A 19,765-nucleotide genomic window follows, 5' to 3' on the forward strand; every position below is an offset into this window, starting at 1 on the left:
CAGCACCGACCACCACATCCTGCACCAACACCGACCACCGCATCCTGCACCAGCACCGGCCACCGCATCCTGCACCAACACCGGACACCACATCCTGCACCAGCACCGACCACCACACCTGCACCAGCACCGGCCATCACATCCTGCACCAGCACCGACCACCACATCCTGCACCAGCACCGGCCACCACATCCTGCACCAGCACCGGCCACCACATCCTGCACCAGCACCGGCCACCACATCCTGCACCAGCACCGACCACCACATCCTGCACCAACACTGGACACCACATCCTGCACCAGCACCGGCCACCACATCCTCCACCAACACCGACCACCACATCCTGCACCAACACCGGCCACCACATCCTGCACCGACACCGACCACCACATCCTGCACCAACACCGACCACCACATCCTGCACCAACACCGGCCACCACATCCTGCACCAGCACCGGCAAACCCATCCTGCACCAGCACCGACCACCACATCCTGCACCAACACAGACCACCACATCCTGCTCCAACACCGACCACCACATCCTGCACCAACACCGGCCACCACATCCTGCACCAGCACCGGCAAACCCATCCTGCACCAGCACCTGACACCACATCCTGCACCAGCACCTGACACCACATCCTGCACCAACACCGGCCACCACATCCTGCACCAACACCGGCCACCACATCCTGCACCAACACCGGCCACCACATCCTGCACCAGCACCTGACACCACATCCTGCACCTGCACCTGACACCACATCCTGCACCAACACCGGCCACCACATCCTGCACCAACACCGGCCACCGCATCAAGCACCAGCACCGACCATCACATCCTGCACCAGCACCGACCACCACATCCTGCACCAACACCGGACACCACATCCTGCACCAGCACTGACCACCACATCCTGCACCAGCACCGACCACCACATCTTTCACCAACACCGATCACCACATCTTGCACCAACACCGGCCACCACATCCTGCACCAACACCGATCACCACATCCTGCACCAGCACCGACCACCACATCCTGCACCAGCACTGACCACCACATCCTGCACCAGCACCGACCACCACATCCTGCACCAACACCGGCCACCACAACCTGCACCAACACCGGCCACAACATAATGCACCAACACCGGCCACCACATCCTGCACCAGCACCGGCCACAACATCCTGCACCAGCACCGGCCACCACATCCTGCACCAACACCGACCACCACATTCTGCTCCAACACTGATCACCACATCCTGCACCAACACCGACCACCACATCCTGCACCAGCACCGACCACCACATCCTGCACCAGCACCGCATTCCACATACTGCACCAGCACCGGCCAATAACTCCTTTACCAGCACCGACTACCACATCCTGCACCAACACCGACCACCACATCCTGCACCAACACCGACCACCACATCCTGCACCAACACCGGCCACCACATCCTGCACCAACACCGACCACCACATCCTGCACCAACACCGGCCACCACATCCTGCACCAACACCGGCCACCACATCCTGCACCAACACCGGCCACCACATCCTGCACCAACACCGGCAACCACATCCTGCACCAGCACCGGACATCACATCCTGCACCAGCACCGGCCACCACATCCTGCATCAACACCGACCACCACATCCTGCACCAACACCGGCCACCACATCCTGCACCAACACCGACCACCACATCCTGCACCAGCACCGACCACCACATCCTGCACCAACACCGGCCACCACATCCTGCACCAACACCGACCACAACATCCTGCACCAACACCGGCCACCACATTGACAACACCGTTTCCGCCTCTGCAGTCGTCGTGCAAGTACCGTAGTCCAGTCTGATACACGCCGCCCCGGAATGACACAGTCCACGCCACAGCATCAATCCCGTTCTAAACGGACCAGAGGTCCAGGACAGGTTCGGACAGACATGGACACATCTCCGAATTGGTGGAGGAGGGGTCTTATAACCCCAGCAGAGGTCACGGAATAGGAACCATCAGGTTTCCCATGCCTTGTGGGGAATATGAATTTCTCTGGTAAAGGGGTGGGGCTTCCCCTTAACAGGGGCAGCCCATCTAGTATTAAAACCCTGGCCTGGGTGCAGGTTGGGGAAGGAGACTCCAGGGAATGGTGCTGATTTGATTGTAAGCACTAATAAACTTCTTTGTGCTCTAACCTACGGCTTATGCTTGGTTGCTTACCTAGAAACTAACACTCCACCTCCATTCCATTATTAAGTGGTCTGTAGACAATACCAATAAATGTGATTGATCTTTTATTATCTTTAATTTCTATCCAAATAGATTCTGGTGTTGTCTTGCTGATAGCTGAATCTCTTTCTGCTGTCATTATGTTTCATTGGACACTGTATTGCTCTACAGACTTATTTTTAATAGGATTTTCTCTCACTTTAAGTTCAAGCCATTTCTTCAACTTCCATTCTATATTCTTACCTATTCCCTTTGCCTTCCATATTCTTTCCTAACTTCTCCTCCTGTTCTCTTTACATTTAGGTTTGACCAACCTTTTTGATTTTTTGGAGAAGGGAACAGAAAGAGTGGACAAAGTTATGCAGTAGATGTAACTTATCCAGATTTTCAATAGTCCGTTGATTAGATGTTCCATAATAGCTTACCCAATAAGGCCAGAGAATGTGGCAGAATGGATTACCTGCAGACTTCCAGACAGAAAGCAGAGAGTGTAGTAAAAGGTAGTTATTCAGTGAGCAGCACAGTAGCACAGTGGTTATCACAGTTGCTTCACAGCTCCCGGGTCCCAGGTTCAATTCCCGGCTTGGGTCACTGTCTGTGCGGAGTCTGCACGTTCTCCCCGTGTCTGCGTGGGTTTCCTCCGGGTGCTCCGGTTTCCTCCCACAAGTCCTGAAAGATGTGCTGTTAGGTGAATTGGACATTTTGAATTCTCCCTCTGTGTACCCGAAAAGGCGCCGGAATGTGGCGACTAGGGGCTTTTCACAGTATCGCCATTGCGGTGTTAATGTAAGCCTACGTGCGACAATAAATGTTCTAAAGATAAAGAGTGACAGAAGGTATAAAGAGTGACTGAAGAATAAAGGGATTAAGGGATATGGTGTTCGGGCCGGAAAGTGGAGCTGAGTCCACAAAAGATCAGCCATGATCCCATTGAATGGTGGAGCAGGCTCGAGGGGCCAGATAGCCTACTCCTGCTCCTAGTTCTTATGTTCTTATGTTCTAAGGTAGGAAGTGGTGTTCCACAAGGATGAATGCTGGGACCACTGCTCTTCACAGTTACCATGAATACTTTGGACTCAAAAGCACAATTTCTGAATTTGCTGATGACATCAACTTAGGATAGCCAAGACTGAGGAAACTGACAAATTACAGGAGGGCATTAATAAACTTGCAGAATGGACAAATAACCAAATCACTAAACGTTGTACCACAGATTAGCAAGGCCATGTAAAAAAAACACTGAACTTTCTTTCTGTTGGGATAGAATTGAAAAGAGGGGACTTTATGATGAACCTGTATGAAATATTGACTGAGTCACATTTCTGGCCACCACATTATATAACGGAAGTGAATAGTATAAATGCTTTTAAGAGAAGCTAGATTGGCATGTAAGGGGGAAAGGAATGGATGGTTGCGATGATATATTTAGATGAAGAAAAATGAAAGGACTCTTGAGTGGAGCATAAATGGTCTATTGCTTGGTTTAACCAAATCATTGTGGCTTGTTTCTATGCTGTATATCCTTACAGTTCCTAAGTAAAGACAGACCTATATCCACTAACACTGTACCCCAGTGTTATACATTGCCAGGCCTGTGTATACCAGAATTCTATCAATATTACACAATGACAAATCCGTGTATCCGGTGCAGTATTACAGTATTATAGTTTCTTACCTGTACCCATGATTTTCAGCTATATCCATTGTGACTATTTCCTGGATGCTCTTCATGTGACTAATATTTGGTTACTTTCCATGTAAGTATTCATTGGTTGCACCTCACGTGACTACTTCCTGGTTATTCTTCATGTTCCTATTTCCTCAATTCTTTTGCGTATGACTATTTCTAGCTTTCAATTTTGTGGTTACTATCTGTGTGCCTCACCGATATATGGATTTCTTGGTCAATCTTCAGGCATAATTCCTGGTTACAATCCATGTACCTATTTTCTAATTACTCTCTTATGTGATATTTTACTGATTATTCTATGCGACTGTTTCCTCTATGCTTTCTGGTTGCACTTCATTGCATTGGTTACTTTTGCTGTTTACTTTCTAGGACCTTTCCCTGGTTATTCTTCCCTATGTACTTAATTTTCTGCTTATCCTTCTTGTCACTGTTTTCTGGTTACAATCACTAACTATCACATGGTTACTCTCCATGTTTTTATTTCAATATTACTCTCCATGCAACTGAATTGGGTTATTCCCAAGGTGCCTACATTGTGACGAGACTTCCAAGTGCCTACTTCCTAGTTACTCTTCAGTTGCCTATTTCCTTTTTACTCGCCATATGCCTTTTTTTAATGTGAATTCTTTTTTTAAAAATATATTTTATTCAAATTTTTTCGGTCAAACAAGAACAGTACCGGATTTTCCCCTTTTTACAACTTTAAAACAATGTAAATAATAATGACCGTTTTTTTTTAACAAATAAATAATATATTAACTAAACGGCAACTGCCAACAACAAAATAATAACTCTCCAAGACAATAAAGTCCCACATGCCAGTATAAATAACTAATATACAAACAACTATAGGAAACCCCTGAGGGCCCGCGTGGGCCCTCCCCCCTCCGTGTTGCTGCTGCTACCTTCTCCATTTCCCTTATCGTTCTGCGAGGTAGTCAAGGAACGGTTGCCACCGCCTGGTGAATCCTTGAGCCGAACCTCTTAGTGCGTACTTTATCCGCTCCAATTTTATAAACCCTGCCATGTCGTTTATCCAGGTCTCCACCCCCGGGGGTTTGGCTTCCTTCCACATAAGCAATATCCCTCGCCGGGCTACTAGGGACGCAAAGGCCAAAACATCGGCCTCTCTCGCCTCCTGCACTCCCGGCTCATCTGCAACCCCAAATATAGCCAACCCCCAGCCTGGTTCGACCCGGACCCCCACCACCTTTAAAATCACTTTTGCCACACCCACCCAGAACCCATGCAATACCGGACATGACCAAAATATGTGGGTGTGGTTCGCCGGGCTTCCCGCGCATCTCCCGCACCTATCCTCCACTCCAAAAAATCTACTCAGCCTTGCTCCCGTCATATGCGCCCTGTGTAGAACCTTGAATTGTATCAGGCTGAGCCTGGCACAGAGGACGAAGGGTTTACCCTACTTAGGGCATCTACCCACAGCCCCTCCTCAATCTCTTCCCTTCAGCTCCTCCTCCCATTTTCCCTTCAGCTCCTCTACCATCATCTCCCCCTCATCTCTCATTTCCCTATATATATCTGACATCCTACCATCACCCACCCATGCCCCCGAAATCACTCTGTCCTGGATCTCTTGCGCCGGGAGCTGCGGAAATTCCCTCACCTGTTGCCTCACAAATGCCCTCACTTGCATATAGCGAAATGCATTCCCCGGTGGCAACCCATATTTTTCTGTCAGTGCTCCCAGGCTCGCGAACGTCCCGTCTAAGAACAAGTCCTTCAATTTCGCAATTCCAGCTCGCTGCCAAGATTTAAATCCCCCATCTATCCTTCCCAGGACGAACCTATGATTGTTCCTTATCGGGGACCACACCAAGGCACCCGTCACTCCCTTATGTCGTCTCCACTGCCCCCAAATTTTCAGCGTTGCCACCACCACTGGGTTTGTGGTGTACTTTTTCGGGGAGAACGGTAAAGGCGCCGTCACTAATGCTTTTAGGCAGGTTCCCCTACAGGACGCCATCTCTAGTCTTTTCCACGCCGCTCCCTCCCCTTCCCCCATCCACTTGCACACCATTGATATATTGGCGGCCCAATAATAGTCACTTAAGCTCGGCAGTGCCAGTCCCCCCCTATCCCTGCTACGCTGCAGAACCCCCCTCTTCACTCTTGGGGTCTTCCCTGCCCACACAAAGCTCATAACGCTCTTATCCACTTTTTTGAAAAAAGCCTTGGTAACCATCACAGGGAGGCACTGGAACACAAAAAGAAATCGCGGAAGGACCACCATTTTGACCGCCTGCACCCTGCCCACCAGTGACAGGGGCACCATGTCCCATCTCCTAAAATCCTCTTCCATCTGCTCCGCCAATCTTCCTAAATTAAGCTTATGCAAGGTTCCCCAGTTCCTGGCTATCTGGATCCCTAGGTACCGAAAATCCCTTGTTACTCTCCTCAGCGGCAAATCATCTATTCCCCTGCTCTGTTCCCCAGGGTGCATCACAAACAGCTCACTCTTCCCCATATTCAGTTTATATCCCGAAAATTCCCCAAACTCCCTGAGTGTCTGCATTATCTCGGGCATCCCCTCCACTGGGTCCACGACATACAACAACAAATCATCCGCGTATAATGATACCCGGTGCTCTTCTCCTCCCCTAAGTACTCCCCTCCACTTCCTAGAGCCCCTCAGCGCTATGGCCAGTGGCTCAATTGCCAACGCAAACAGTATCGGGGACAGGGGACACCCCTGTCTTGTCCCTCTATATAGACGGAAGTAGTCAGATCTCTGCCTGTTTGTGATCACACTTGCCACCGGGACCCTATATAAAAGCTGAACCCACCCAATAAACCCCTCTCCAAATCCAAATCGCCTCAACACTTCCCACAGGTAATCCCACTCCACTCTATCAAATGCTTTTTCAGCATCCATCGCCACCACTATCTCCGCCTCTCCCTCCGGCGGGGACATCATCATCACACCTAGCAGCCTCCATATATTAGTGTTCAACTGTCTCCCCTTAACAAACCCAGTTTGATCCTCGTGAACCACCCCTGGAGCATAATCCTCGATCCTCGTCGCCATCACATTGGCCAAGAGCTTGGCATCTACATTCAGAAGGGAGATAGGCCTGTAAGACCCGCACTGCAGCGGGTCTTTGTCCCTCTTCAGGAGCAACGATATCGTCGCCTCCGACATCGTCGGGGGCAACGTCCCCCCTTCCCTGGCCTCGTTCAAGGTTCTCGTCAGAAGCGGGGCTAGTAGGTCCATGTATTCCCTATAAAATTCCACCGGGAACCCATCTGGTCCCGGGGCCTTCCCTGCCTGCATGCTCCCAATCCCTTTTACCACCTCCTCCACCTCAATCTGTGCTCCCAATCCTGTCCTCTCCTGCTCCTCCACCTTCGGGAATTCCAGCTGATCCAGAAAGTGCATCATTCCCTCCTTCCCTTCCGGGGGTTGAGCCTTATACAGCCTCTCATAAAATGCCTTAAACACCCCGTACACCCTCTCTGCTCCCCGTTCCATCTCACCCTCCTCATCCCTCACCCCACCTATCTCCCTCGCCGCCCCCCTCTTCCTCAATTGTTGGGCCAGCAACCGGCTCGCCTTCTCTCCGTACTCATACTGTACTCCCTGTGCCTTCCTCCATTGTGCCTCTGCCCTGCCCGTGGTCAGCAAGTCAAATTCCGTATGCAACCTTCGTCTTTACCTGTACAGTCCCTCATCCGGAGCCTCTGCATATTGCCTATCCACCCTCAAAATTTCTCTCAACAATCGCTCCCTCTCTTTACTCTCTTGTTTCCCCTTATGGGCCTTTATGGAAATCAGTTCCCCTCTGACCACCGCCTTCAGTGCCTCCCAGACCACTCCCACCTGAACCTCTCCATCATCATTAATCTCCAGGTACCTTTCGATACATCCCCTCACCCTTACACACACTCCCTCATCCGCCAACAGTCCCATATCTAATCTCCAGAGTGGGTGCCGTTCCTTTTCCTCTCCTACTACCAGATCTACCCAATGTGGGGCATGGTCCGAGATGGCTATGGCCGAATACTCCGTCCCTGTCACCTTCGGGATCAGTGCCCTTCCCAGGACAAAGAAGTCTATCCGAGAATACACCTTGTGGACATGGGAGAAGAAGGAAAACTCCCTACTCCTGGGCCTAGTGAATCTCCAGGGGTCTACTCCTCCCATCTGCTCCATGAAGTCCTTAAGCACCTTGGCCGCTGCCGGCCTCCTCCCGGTCTTAGACCTGGACCGGTCCAGCCCTGGATCCTGCACCGTGTTGAAATCTCCCCCATTACCAACTTTCCCGCCTCCAGGTCCGGGATACGCCCCAGCATACGCTTCATGAAGTTTGCAACATCCCAGTTCGGGGTATATACGTTCACCAGAACCACCGCTTCCCCTTGTAATCTGCCACTCACCATCACGTATCTACCCCCACTGTCCGCTACTATGGTCCTTGCCTCAAACACTACCCGTTTCCCCACTAATATAGCCACCCCTCTATTTTTCGCATCCAAGCCCGAATGAAATACCTGTCCCACCCATCCTTTACGTAATCTGACCTGATCCGCCAGTTTCAGATGCGTCTCCTGTAGCATGACCACATCTGCCTTTAATTTCTTTAGGTGCGCGAGTACTCTTGCCCTCTTAATCGGCCCATTCAGCCCTCTCACATTCCACTTGATCAACCGGGTCGGGGGGCTCTTTACCCCCCTTTAATGTGAATTCTAAATGTCAGCTTGTCCTTGGTACTCTCCAAGCATTTAATTCATACTTGGTCTCCATGTGTTCTCATCCTGGTTAGTACTGCCCCACATTTCACTGTTTTCTGGTTATCTCGGCTCATTCGCAATTATTTGATCATTTGGAGATGGAAACCATCATTTGTTTCAGTTAGACTCTGCCTTATTGTAGAGCTGTATTTTATTGTCTCAGACACGGAAAATTTCTTGAAGCCAAAACGGTTTTACTATACTGTCGTAATCAATTGAAACTACACAAAATGCAAATCAAAACTGCTTGCTTTGTTGCTGACAAGTCCCAATATATAGTTAGGAAGCTGAGGACTCTTCACTATCTGAATCAGAGGAGGTGACCAGTATCTGAGACAGACACCAGGAAATTTTATAGAGTTGCAGCTCCGATAAGCTGATGGTGTCTGGTTGTGGAGATGTTGATGGCTACTCCCCTTCTAGCTTGATACAATCAATTATCAGCAACTGGGGCAGAAGCTCAGGCACTGATGGCTGCTCTGCTTCATCACAGAAGAAGCTAAAGTGTTGAGAGATCTGCACAGTAGACATTTATTTTGTTCTGTGTAATTAATGCATGATACATCTTGGCACAGATTTGCCAAAGATAGCCTTGGTTGTGACTTGGTTCTTGTTGGCAGTGATGACACCATCACTAATTGTGTGGGGTGGGGGGGGGGGGGGGGGGGGGAGGGGGTAACTGTGCGCGTCTGATGGCAAGAGATGTAACAAGTCAACATCTGGTGCCAAGGTGTATGAGAATTCAGTATTTGATGACAGGAGACATGGGAAGTTCATGACTTATAGCAGAAGATGTGGGGAGGTCATGGCTGATGAAGGTGGATGTGGTGAGTTTGTGACTGATGGCAGATGTGGGGAGTCCATGAGTAATGGCAGGAGATGTGGGAGTCTGTGACTGATGGCAGAAGATATGTGGATTGCATGAGTGGTGGCGCTGGAAATGAGAGTCTGTAACTGATAGCAGAAGATGTGGGGATTGCATAGCTGACGGTGGGAGATCTGGGCATTCCAGTACTGACGGCGGGAGATGTGGATATTCCATCGCTGATGGTGGGAGATGTGGGGATTCCAGTACTGACGGTGGGAGATGTGGGTATTCCATCACTGATGATGGGAGATGTGGGGATTGCTTTACTGATTGTGGGAGATGTGGGGATTTCATTACTGACGGTGGGAGATGTGGGTATTCCAGTACTGACGGCGGGAGATGTGGATATTCCATCGCTGATGGTGGGAGATGTGGGGATTCCAGTACTGACGGTGGGAGATGTGGGTATTCCATCACTGATGATGGGAGATGTGGGGATTGCTTTACTGATTGTGGGAGATGTGGGGATTTCATTACTGACGGTGGGAGATGTGGGTATTCCAGTACTGACGGTGGGAGATGTGGGTATTCCAGTACTGACGGTGGGAGATGTGGGGATTTCATTACTGATTGTGGGAGATGTGGGGATTTCATTACTGACGGTGGGAGATGTGGGTATTCCAGTACTGACGGTGGGAGATGTGGGGATTTCATTACTGATTGTGGGAGATGTGGGGATTTCATTACTGACGGTGGGAGATGTGGGTATTCCAGTACTGACGGTGGGAGATGTGGGTATTCCATTACTGACGGTGGGAGATGTGGGTATTCCAGTACTGACGGTGGGAGATGTGGGGATTTCATTACTGACGGTGGGAGATGTGGGTATTCCATTACTGACGGTGGGAGATGTGGGTATTCCATTACTGATTGTGGGAGATGTGGGGAATCTGTCCTTGATGGTGAGATGTGGTGGGAGCCTGTGACTGGTGGTGAGAGATGTGGAGATTCCATGACTGATGGTGGGAGATGTCGCGAGTCTTTGACTGCTGATGAGTGATGTCGGGAGCCTGTGACTGATGGTGAGAGATGTGGAGATTCTATGTCTGATAGTGAGGTATGTGGGGAATCTGTGTTTGATGGTGAGAGATGTCGGGATTCTATGTCTGATGTTGAGAGATGTCGGGAATCTGTGTTTGATGTTGAGAGATGTCGGGAATCTGTGTTTGATGTTGAGAGATGTCGGGAATCTGTGTTTGATGGTGAGAGATGTCGGGAATCTGTGTTTGATGGTGAGAGATGTCGGGAATCTGTGACTGATGGTGAGAGATGTCGGGAGCCTGTGACTGATGGTGAGAGATGTCGGGAATCTGTGTTTGATGGTGAGAGATGTCGGGAATCTGTGACTGATGGTGAGAGATGTCGGGAATCTGTGACTGATGATGGGAAATGTGAGGAAGCTGCAACTGATGACGAAAGATGTGGAGATTCCATGACAGATACTGAGGTTCGTGGGGAATCTGTGACTGATGGTGAGAGATGTGGAGATTCCATGACTGACGGTGGGAGATGTTGGGATTCTTTGACTGCTGATGGGAGATGTGGGGAGGCTGTGACTGATGGCATGAGATTGGCTGAGTCCCAGAGAGATAGAAAGAGATGAGGCAAGTCAGTGTATAAGTGCTGTGGACTTTGAGGGTCAGCCTCTGATGATGCCGAACTCTGAGGGCCAGTGTCTGATCGCCATGGACTTTGAGAGTCAATATCTGATGATGGTGAGCTTTGAGGGTCATTGCCTGGTGCCAATGAACTCTGCGAGTCAGTGTCTGATGATGGTGAACTCCAAAGGTCAATATCTGCTGGCCATGGGCTCTGAAAGTCAGAATATGATGATGTTGAACTCTGAGGGCCAATGTCTGCTTGCTGAAAGCCAGTTTCTGATGGCAAGAGAGATGCAGAGTCCATGATTAAATGTGGGGAGTCAGTGTCTGGTGGCTGTGTGGCTATGTTGGCTATGTTGGTGGCTACTGACCATGACACGTGGGGAATCTCCATGCCTGAGGTTTTTCCATGCAGTTTAGCTAAGTCACATGGCAATGAAGTGGTTCTCCTGATCATGAGCGGTACATTTCGAAAGCCTGAAAACGACATGCTTTTCTGTAACTTAGACAGCGAATTTGTGATCAGATGCTGTGGAGGTCTATATTCCACATTTTCCTCGAACTCCATATCGGGAACATTTATCGGAAGCAGAGGTAGTGTCAATTTCTCCATACCCCCCTCAACAGAGCTGTCTGGCGTTGTAATAGGCAGGAATTTTGCCTCGGATTTTGCCTCCTTGACACCACGCGATAAACAGCAGTCTGTTGAACAGAAAAGATAAGCCAGCACTGTTTGTACCACTGAGAAAGTGTGACTGAGACCTGACCAGTTTATAAAGCAGTTAGTGTAACAGCTGGTAGAAATGCAAAGTGCGGTATGGACCAAAATATTCCAGGCTCATTCCAGAAGTAAACACAAGAGTTCGGAGCAGGAATAGACCGTACAGTTCGTTGAGCCTGCTCCACTATTCAATGGGCGGGAAACTCCACCCTCCCAGCCTTGTGCTTCTCGACAGCAGGAGGCAATGCAACATTTGCTGGGGGTGGGATTCACCTGCCGCTGTCAATGGGAATTCCCATTGAAGCCACCCCCATGCTGCCGGGAAACCCGCAGGATGGGCTGGGCTGCTAGTGGGAGCAGAGAATCCCGCTGCCAGCAAGCAGTCGGAGAATTGTTACCGATCTAATCATGGTTGATCTTGGCTTCAACCCACTTACCCACCTGTTTCCTGATTTCCCGAGGTACCAAAAATCTGTCTATCCCAGTCTAAAATACAATCAGAGAGGGAAAAACCACAGCCCTCTGAGATAGAGAATTCCAGAGATTCACAACCCTTTGAATGAAGATATTTCTCCTCATCTCAATCCTAAATAATTGACCCCCTATCCTGAGACTGTGTCTCCATGTTCTAGATTCCCTAACCAATGGGAAACAATCTCTCAGTTTCTACCCTGTCAAGCTCCCTCAGATTCCTGTGTGTTTCAGTGAAGTCACCTATCACCCTTCATCATCCCATGGGCCAATTTAGTGAACCTTCACTGTACCACCTCCAGTGCATTGTTAACTGATGTCAGGCTAACTGGCCTGCAGTTCCCTATTTTCTCTCTCCTCTCTTGAATAGCGGTGTTATATTTGAAAACTTCCAATCTGTTGAAACCATTAAACTAGTTTGGCAGGGGGGTGGGCACGGGAGCAATAGGCCAGAAGGTGAGAGCATTGAGGGAGAACTAGGGAATAGGACCAGTGTGGCTCTGAGGCAGAGCAGACAGGGAGAAGTTGCTGAACACAGCGGGTCTGGTGGCCTGAAGTGCGTATGTTTTAATGCAAGAAGTATTACGGATAAGGCAGATGAACTTAGAGCTTGGATTAGTACTTGGAACTATGATGTTGTTGCCATTATAGAGACCTGGTTGAGGGAAGGGCAGGATTGGCAGCTAAACGTTCCAGGATTTAGATGTTTCAGGCGGGATAGAGGGGGATGCAAAAGGGGTGGTGGAGTTGCGCTACTGGTTAGGGAGAATATCACAGCTGTACTGCGGGAGGACACCTCAGAGGGCAGTGAGGCTATATGGGTAGAGATCAGGAATAAGAAGGGTGCAGTCACAATGTTGGGGGTTTACTACAGGCCTCCCAACAACCAGCGGGAGATAGAGGAGCAGATAGGTAGACAGATTTTGGAAAAGAGTAAAAACAACAGGGTTGTTGTGATGGGAGGCTTCAACTTCCCCAATATTGACTGGGACTCACTTAGTGCCAGGGGCTGAGATGGGGCAGAGTTTGTTAGGAGCATCCAGGAGGGCTTCTTAAAACAATATGTAGACAGTCCAACTAGGGAAGGGGCTGTACTGGACCTGATATTGGGGAATGCGCCTGGCCAGGTGGTAGATGTTTCTGTAGGGGAGCATTTTGGGAACAGTGACCCCAATGTAAAGTGCTGGTGGACAAGGATAAGAGTGGTCCTAGGGTGAATGTGCTAAATTGGGGGAAGGCTAATTATAACAATATTAGGTGGGAACTGAAGAACCTAGATTGGGGGTGGATGCTTGAGGATTAAATCAACATCTGACATGTGGGAGGCTTTCAAATGTCAGTTGAAAGGAATACAGGACTGGCATGTTCCTGTGAGGAAGAAGGATAAATACCGCAAATTTCGGGAACCTTGGATAACGAGAGATATTGTCGGCCTCGTCAAAAAGAAAAAGGAGGCATTTGTCAGGGCTAGAAGGCTGGGAACAGACAAAGCCTGTGTGGAATATAAGGAAAGTAGGAAGGAACTTAAGCAAGGAGTCAGGAGGGCTAGAAGGGGTCACGAAAAGTAATTGGCAAATAGGGTTAAGGAAAATCCCAAGGCTTTTTACACGTACATAAAAAGCAAGAGGGTAGCCAGGGAAAGGGTTGGCCCACTGAAGGATAGGCAAGGGAATCTATGTGTGGAGCCAGAGGAAATGGGTGAGGTACTAAATGAATACTTTGCATCAGTATTCACCAAAGAGAAGGAATTGGTCGATGTTGAGTCTGGAGAAGGGTGTGTAGATAGCCTGGGTCACATTGAGATCCAAAAAGATGAGGTGTTGGGCGTCTTGAAAATATTAAAGTAGATAAGTCCCCAGGGCCTGATGGGATCTACCCCAGAATACTGAAGGAGGCTAGAGAGGAAATTGCTGAGGCGTTGACAGAAATCTTTGGATCCTCACTGTCTTCAGGTGATGTCCCGGAGGACTGGAGAATAGCCAATGTTGATCCTTTGTTTCAGAAGGGTAGCAAGAACAATCCAGGGAACTACAGGCCGGTGAGCCTTACGTCAGTGGTAGGGAAATTACTGGAGAGAATTCTTCGAGACAGGATCTACTCCCATTTGGAAGCAAATGGACGTATTAGTGAGAAGCAGCATGGTTTTGTGAAGGGGAGGTCGTGTCTCACTAACTTGATAGAGTTTTTCGAGGAGGTCACAAAGATGATTGATGCAGGTAGGGCAGTGGATGTTGTCTATATGGACTTCAGTAAGGCCTTTGACAAGGTCCCTCATGGTAGACTGGTACAAAAGGTGAAGTCACACAGGATCAGGAGTGAGCTGGCAAGGTGGATACAGAACTGGCTAGGTCATAGAAGGCAGAGAGTAGCAATGGAAGGGTGCTTTTCTAATTGGAGGTCTGTGACTAGTGTTCCACAGGGATCAGTGCTGGGACCTTTGCTGTTCGTAGTATATATAAATGATTTGGAGGAAAATGTAACTGGTCTGATTAATAAGTTTGCAGACGACACAAAGGTTGGTGGAATTGCGGATAGCGATGAGGACTGTCAGAGGATACAGCAGGATTTAGATTGTTTGGAGACTTGGGCGGAGAGATGGCAGATGGAGTTTAATCCGGACAAATGTGAGGTAATGCATTTTGGAAGGTAGGGAATATACAGTGAATGGTAGAAGAGTATTGAAAGTCAGAGAGTTCTAGGTGTACAGGTCCACAGGTCACTGAAAGGGGCAACACAGGTGGAGGAGGTAGTCAAGAAGGCATACGGCATGCTTGCCTTCATTGGCCGGGCATTGAGTATAAGAATTGGCAAGTCATGTTGCAGCTGTATAGAACCTAAGTTTGGCCACACTTGGAGTATAGTGTTCAATTCTGGTCGCCACACTACCAGAAGGATGTGGAGGCTATAGAGAGGGTGCAGAAGAGATTTACCAGGATGTTGCCTGGTATGGAGGGCATTAGCTATGAGGAGCGGTTGAATAAACTCTGTTTGTTCTCACTGGAACGACGGAGGTTGAGGGATGACCTGATAGAGGTCTACAAAATTATGAGGGGCATAGACAGAGTGGATAGTCAGAGGCTTTTCCCCAGGGTAGAGGGGTCAATTACTAGGGGGCATAGGTTTAAGGTGCGAGGGGCAAGGTTTAGAGTCGATGTACGAGGCAAGACTTTTACACAGAGGGTAGTGGGTGCCTGGAACTCGCTACCGGAGGAGGTGGTGGAAGCAGGGACGATAGTGACATTTAAGGGGCATCTTGACAAATACATGAATAGGATGGGAATAGAGGGATACGGACCCAGGAAGTGTAGAAGATTGTAGTTTAGTCGGGCAGCATGGTCGGCACGGACTTGGAGGGCCGAAGGGCCTGTTCCTGTGCTGTACTTTTCTTTGTTCTTTGTTCATTCCAAAATTTAGGGAATTTCAGAAAATCATATCTAGAGCATTCTGCAAACATGTCTTTTAGAATCCTAGGTTGTGGACCATCAGGTCCTCGGGATTTGTCGGATTTTTATCCCTTCTGTTTCTCCAGTACTTTTTCTCTGTTCTTAATCTCCCCAGTATGCTCTTTTTAGCATGTAGGTTACTGTCTATTACTGGTATGATTGTGAAGACAGGTACAAAATATTTGACCAATGACTCTGCCATTTCCTCATCCCCCATGATAATTTTTCCTGTCTCGGATTCTAACAGAACAATGTTATTTCAGCTACTTTCTTCCTTTTTATATTTTTTGATTCATTCATGGGACATGAGTTCATTTAACCCTTCTCGAATAGTCCTTCAGAAGATGATGGTGAGTTGCCTGTTTGAACTGGTGCAGTCCATTTGGTGCGGACCACCCACAGTGCTCACAGAGGAAGTTCCAGCATTTTGTGTCCACGACCATGGAGGAATGGTAGTATATTTCCAAATCAGAATGGAGTGTGGCTTGAAGAAGAAATTGCAGGTGGTGGGGTTCCCAGGTATCTGCTGCCCTTGTCCTTCTAGGTGGTAGAGGTCGTAGGTTTGGAAAGTGCTGTCGAAAGAGCCTTGCTGAAATGCTTCAGTGAATCTTGTAGATGATATATACAGCTGACAGTGTGTGTCGGTAGTGGAGAGACTAGATGTTGGAGGTGGTGGATGGGGCGCCAATCAAGTGGCTGCTTTTTACCTGGATAGTGTTAAACCTCTTGAGCGTTGTTGGAGCTGCGCTCATCCAGGCAAGTGGAGAGTATTCCAGCACACTCCTGGCTTCTGCCTTGCAGATGGTGAACAGGCTTTGAGGAGACATGAGGTGAGTTACTCTGTATAATTCCTAACCTCTGGCCTGCTCTTGTAGCCACAATGTTTATTTGTCTAGTCCAGTACAGTTTCTGGTCAGTGGTAACCCCAGGATGTTGATAGTTGGGGGTTCAGTGATGGTAATGCCATTAAACAGATTTACAGCACAGAAGGAACATTCGCCAGTCAACAAAGATCTGATTACACTGATCCCATTTTCCAGGCCCACAGCCATGGAGGTTATGGCAACCCAATTGAATGTCTAAATACTTCTTAAATGTTACAAGAGTTTCTGATGCAACCACCCTTTTGGGCAGTGAGTTCCAGACTCCCACTACTCTCTGGGTGAAAAGGTTTCTCTTCAAAACCCCCCTCTTGGTTTTCTACTTCTTATTATGCCCCCTGGCTATTGACCTCTCTACTAATGGAAAAATTGCCTTCCTATCCACCCTATCAATACCCCTCGTAATCTTATATATCTCTATCAGGTCCCCTCTCAACCTTCGCTGCTTCAAGGAAGCCCCAGCTTAACCAATCCTCATAACTCAGACACTCCAGCCTAGACAGCATCCTGGAAAATCTCTGCACCTTCTCCAGTGCAATCACATCCTTCCTATAATGTGGTGAGCAGAACTGCACACAGTACTCCTGTTATGGCCTAACCAGCGTTTTATACAGTTCCAGCATGACCTCGCTGCTGTTGTATTCTATGTCTCGGCTAATAAAGGCAAGTAAATGTCAAGGACAGATTGTTGGATTCTCTCCTGTTGGAGATGGTCATTTCCTGGCACTTGTATGACGCGTATGTTATTTTACACTTATCAGTCCAAGCCCAAATGTTGTTTTATATAGTATAAAAGCCGACATTTTGAAATAGTTTTTATATTCCTGGCTAGTTTGCTCTTATATTCTTTAACTTGTTAGTTTCTTGCTTGTTTCTGAAACACTCCCAATACTCAGACCTGTTATATTACTTTACGTAATATATATATTACTCTTTGAACCAGCCGAGTTGATGAAATAACCAATAGTCTTCTTTGAAAGATTAACTAATTTAATGAGTAATATAAATAGTGATGTGAGTCCAAAGTACTCTATACTCAACTAGTAAAATAAATAAAATACAATAAAGATAACCACTAACTATACAATGTAATAATTAAATAACTTATCTCCAGCTAATATAGGTCTTGTCTGTTCTCTCTCCTGAAGCACACTCCCTCAGAGAGCGGCAAAGTTATTCTCGTACCATCTGATAGTGAGACATCTAGTGTTGAAATTACTGTACTACATCTACATACATGTATATTCATATACAGAGATCACTACATCCCTCTTTTTTAACATTTTCTTGGAAATATTAAAAGAAAATTTAATTACATATGAAATGCAGTGTATACAATGTACAATAATCACTAGAATCATGAAAAAATGTTCACAAATTCAGACGATTGGGTCTTCTCCTTGTCGATCTTCTTAACGTCAAACGTGGTGAAGACGTTTTACAGTCTTTATTGATCATCTAACTTGAATGCATTTGCTGTTCAATTTGTTCTGAGATTGTCTGGTTCAAATCAAGATTAGGAAAAATATTCACAGTATCTCTGACTTGAAGTACATCTCTTCTATTTCTTCTCAGAATGTTTCCATCAGAAGTTCTTATCAGATAAGATCTTGGAGAAAACAGCACCTATGCCGTTTTTACTAGCATCCGTTGAGATTTTAGTAGGTCTGGTAGGAGCTTGTATCAATTGTTGTTTTAAATCAGTCCATTCTTGAGTATGTTTTTTAGTCCAGATGGAGTCTGTGTTCTTTCTAATTAGTTGATGTAGTTCAGTTGTTCTGTTCGCTAAATTTGAAATAAACTTTCCAAGAAAGTTGACAAATCCAAGAAAGCGTAAGACTGCCTTCTTGTCTTTAGGAATTTGCATTTTGTTGATAGCCTGCACTTTATCTTGATCTGGCTTTAATCCTTCAGCTGTGATGTTGTTATCTAAAGTTTTAGAGAGGAGGCGGCAAACATGCATTTGGCTTTGTTCAGTTTCAAACCATATTCATGAATCCTTTTGAATATTTCCCGAAGATGTTTCATATGCTCTTCAGGTGTTGTTGACCAGACGATGATGTCGTCAACATAAACCCGAACACATTCTGTGTTCTCGGTCATTTGTTCCATCGTTCTGTGAAAAATTTCCGAAGCTGCGATAATTCCAAAGGGCATCCTGTTAAAACAGTACCTTCCGAAAGGTGTATTTTTAAAAGAAAATATTTCATTGAAACATTTATAATTTTAACATTTAAACATTTTAAACAGAGCAGTCCGACACACGCAACAACATCATGATAATATACCCAACTTCCCCCCCCGCCCTACTTCCTGACTGCCCGTATATTAGATTCTCTATCCTTATTCTACAATGCCATGCCTCCCTTTACCTCCCCCCTTCTGCTGATGGTCAGTTGTCCTTAAAGAAGTCAATGAACAGCTGCCACCTCCGAGCGAACCCCTGAATTGAACTTCTTAAGGTGAACTTAATCTTCTCCAGCCTGAGAAACTCTGCCATGTCGCTGACCCACACCCCTGACTTTCGAGGCTCCGAGTCCCCCCATCCCAGCAAAATCCGTCTCAGGGCCACCAGGGAGGCAAAGGCCAAAACGTCGGCCTCTCTCTCCTCCTGGGCCTCCGGATGTTCCAACACCCCAAATATTGCCATCTCTGGACTCGGAGTAACCCTCCCTTCCAGGACCTCTGACATGACGTCCGCAAATCCTGCCAGAATCCCCTCAGCTTCGGACACACCCAAAACATGTGTATGTGATTCGCCAGACTCCCCCCTCACCTCCCAAATCTGTCCTCTACCTCCTCAAAAAACCTACTCATTCGGGCCACAGTCATGTGGGCCCTATGGACCACCTTGAACTGGAGCAGGCTAAGCCTGGCACACAACGAGGATGAATTGAATCTCCTCAAGGCCTTTTCCCAAAGTCCGACTTCCAACTCCTCTCTCAACTCTTCCTCCCACTTCCTCGTCACCTCCCCGATTGGGATCCCTTCCCACTCCATCAATTTCTGAGACCCTCCCCTCCCCAACCCCTGTTTTTGACATCACCTTATCCTGCTGTCCCCATGAGAGGGAGGCGAGGGAAACTTGGAACCT

At 47.8% G+C, this 19,765-nt stretch overlaps 1 protein-coding gene across 5 annotated transcripts in view; it reads right to left on the minus strand.

The window, feature by feature from the left end:
- LOC140392170 (uncharacterized protein C11orf42-like) overlaps positions 1 to 19,765 on the minus strand; it is a 413,275-nt gene that overhangs the window by 157,804 nt on the left and 235,706 nt on the right. Inside the window, exon 3 of one of the 5 annotated variants that reach the window (XM_072477548.1) lies at positions 9,366 to 11,857. The exons of 3 other annotated variants lie outside the window; for them this stretch is intronic. In XM_072477548.1, the coding sequence (XP_072333649.1) occupies positions 9,429 to 11,857 (2,429 nt within the window). In that variant the 3' untranslated portion in view covers positions 9,366 to 9,428. Of the gene's footprint in view, positions 1 to 9,365; positions 11,858 to 19,765 lie in introns of those variants that run through there. One more of the 5 variants, XM_072477550.1, reaches the window with a different exon arrangement.

This window comes from Scyliorhinus torazame, chromosome 15 (genome assembly GCF_047496885.1).
Source record: "Scyliorhinus torazame isolate Kashiwa2021f chromosome 15, sScyTor2.1, whole genome shotgun sequence".
In the NCBI taxonomy this organism is placed as follows: Eukaryota; Metazoa; Chordata; class Chondrichthyes; order Carcharhiniformes; family Scyliorhinidae; genus Scyliorhinus; species Scyliorhinus torazame.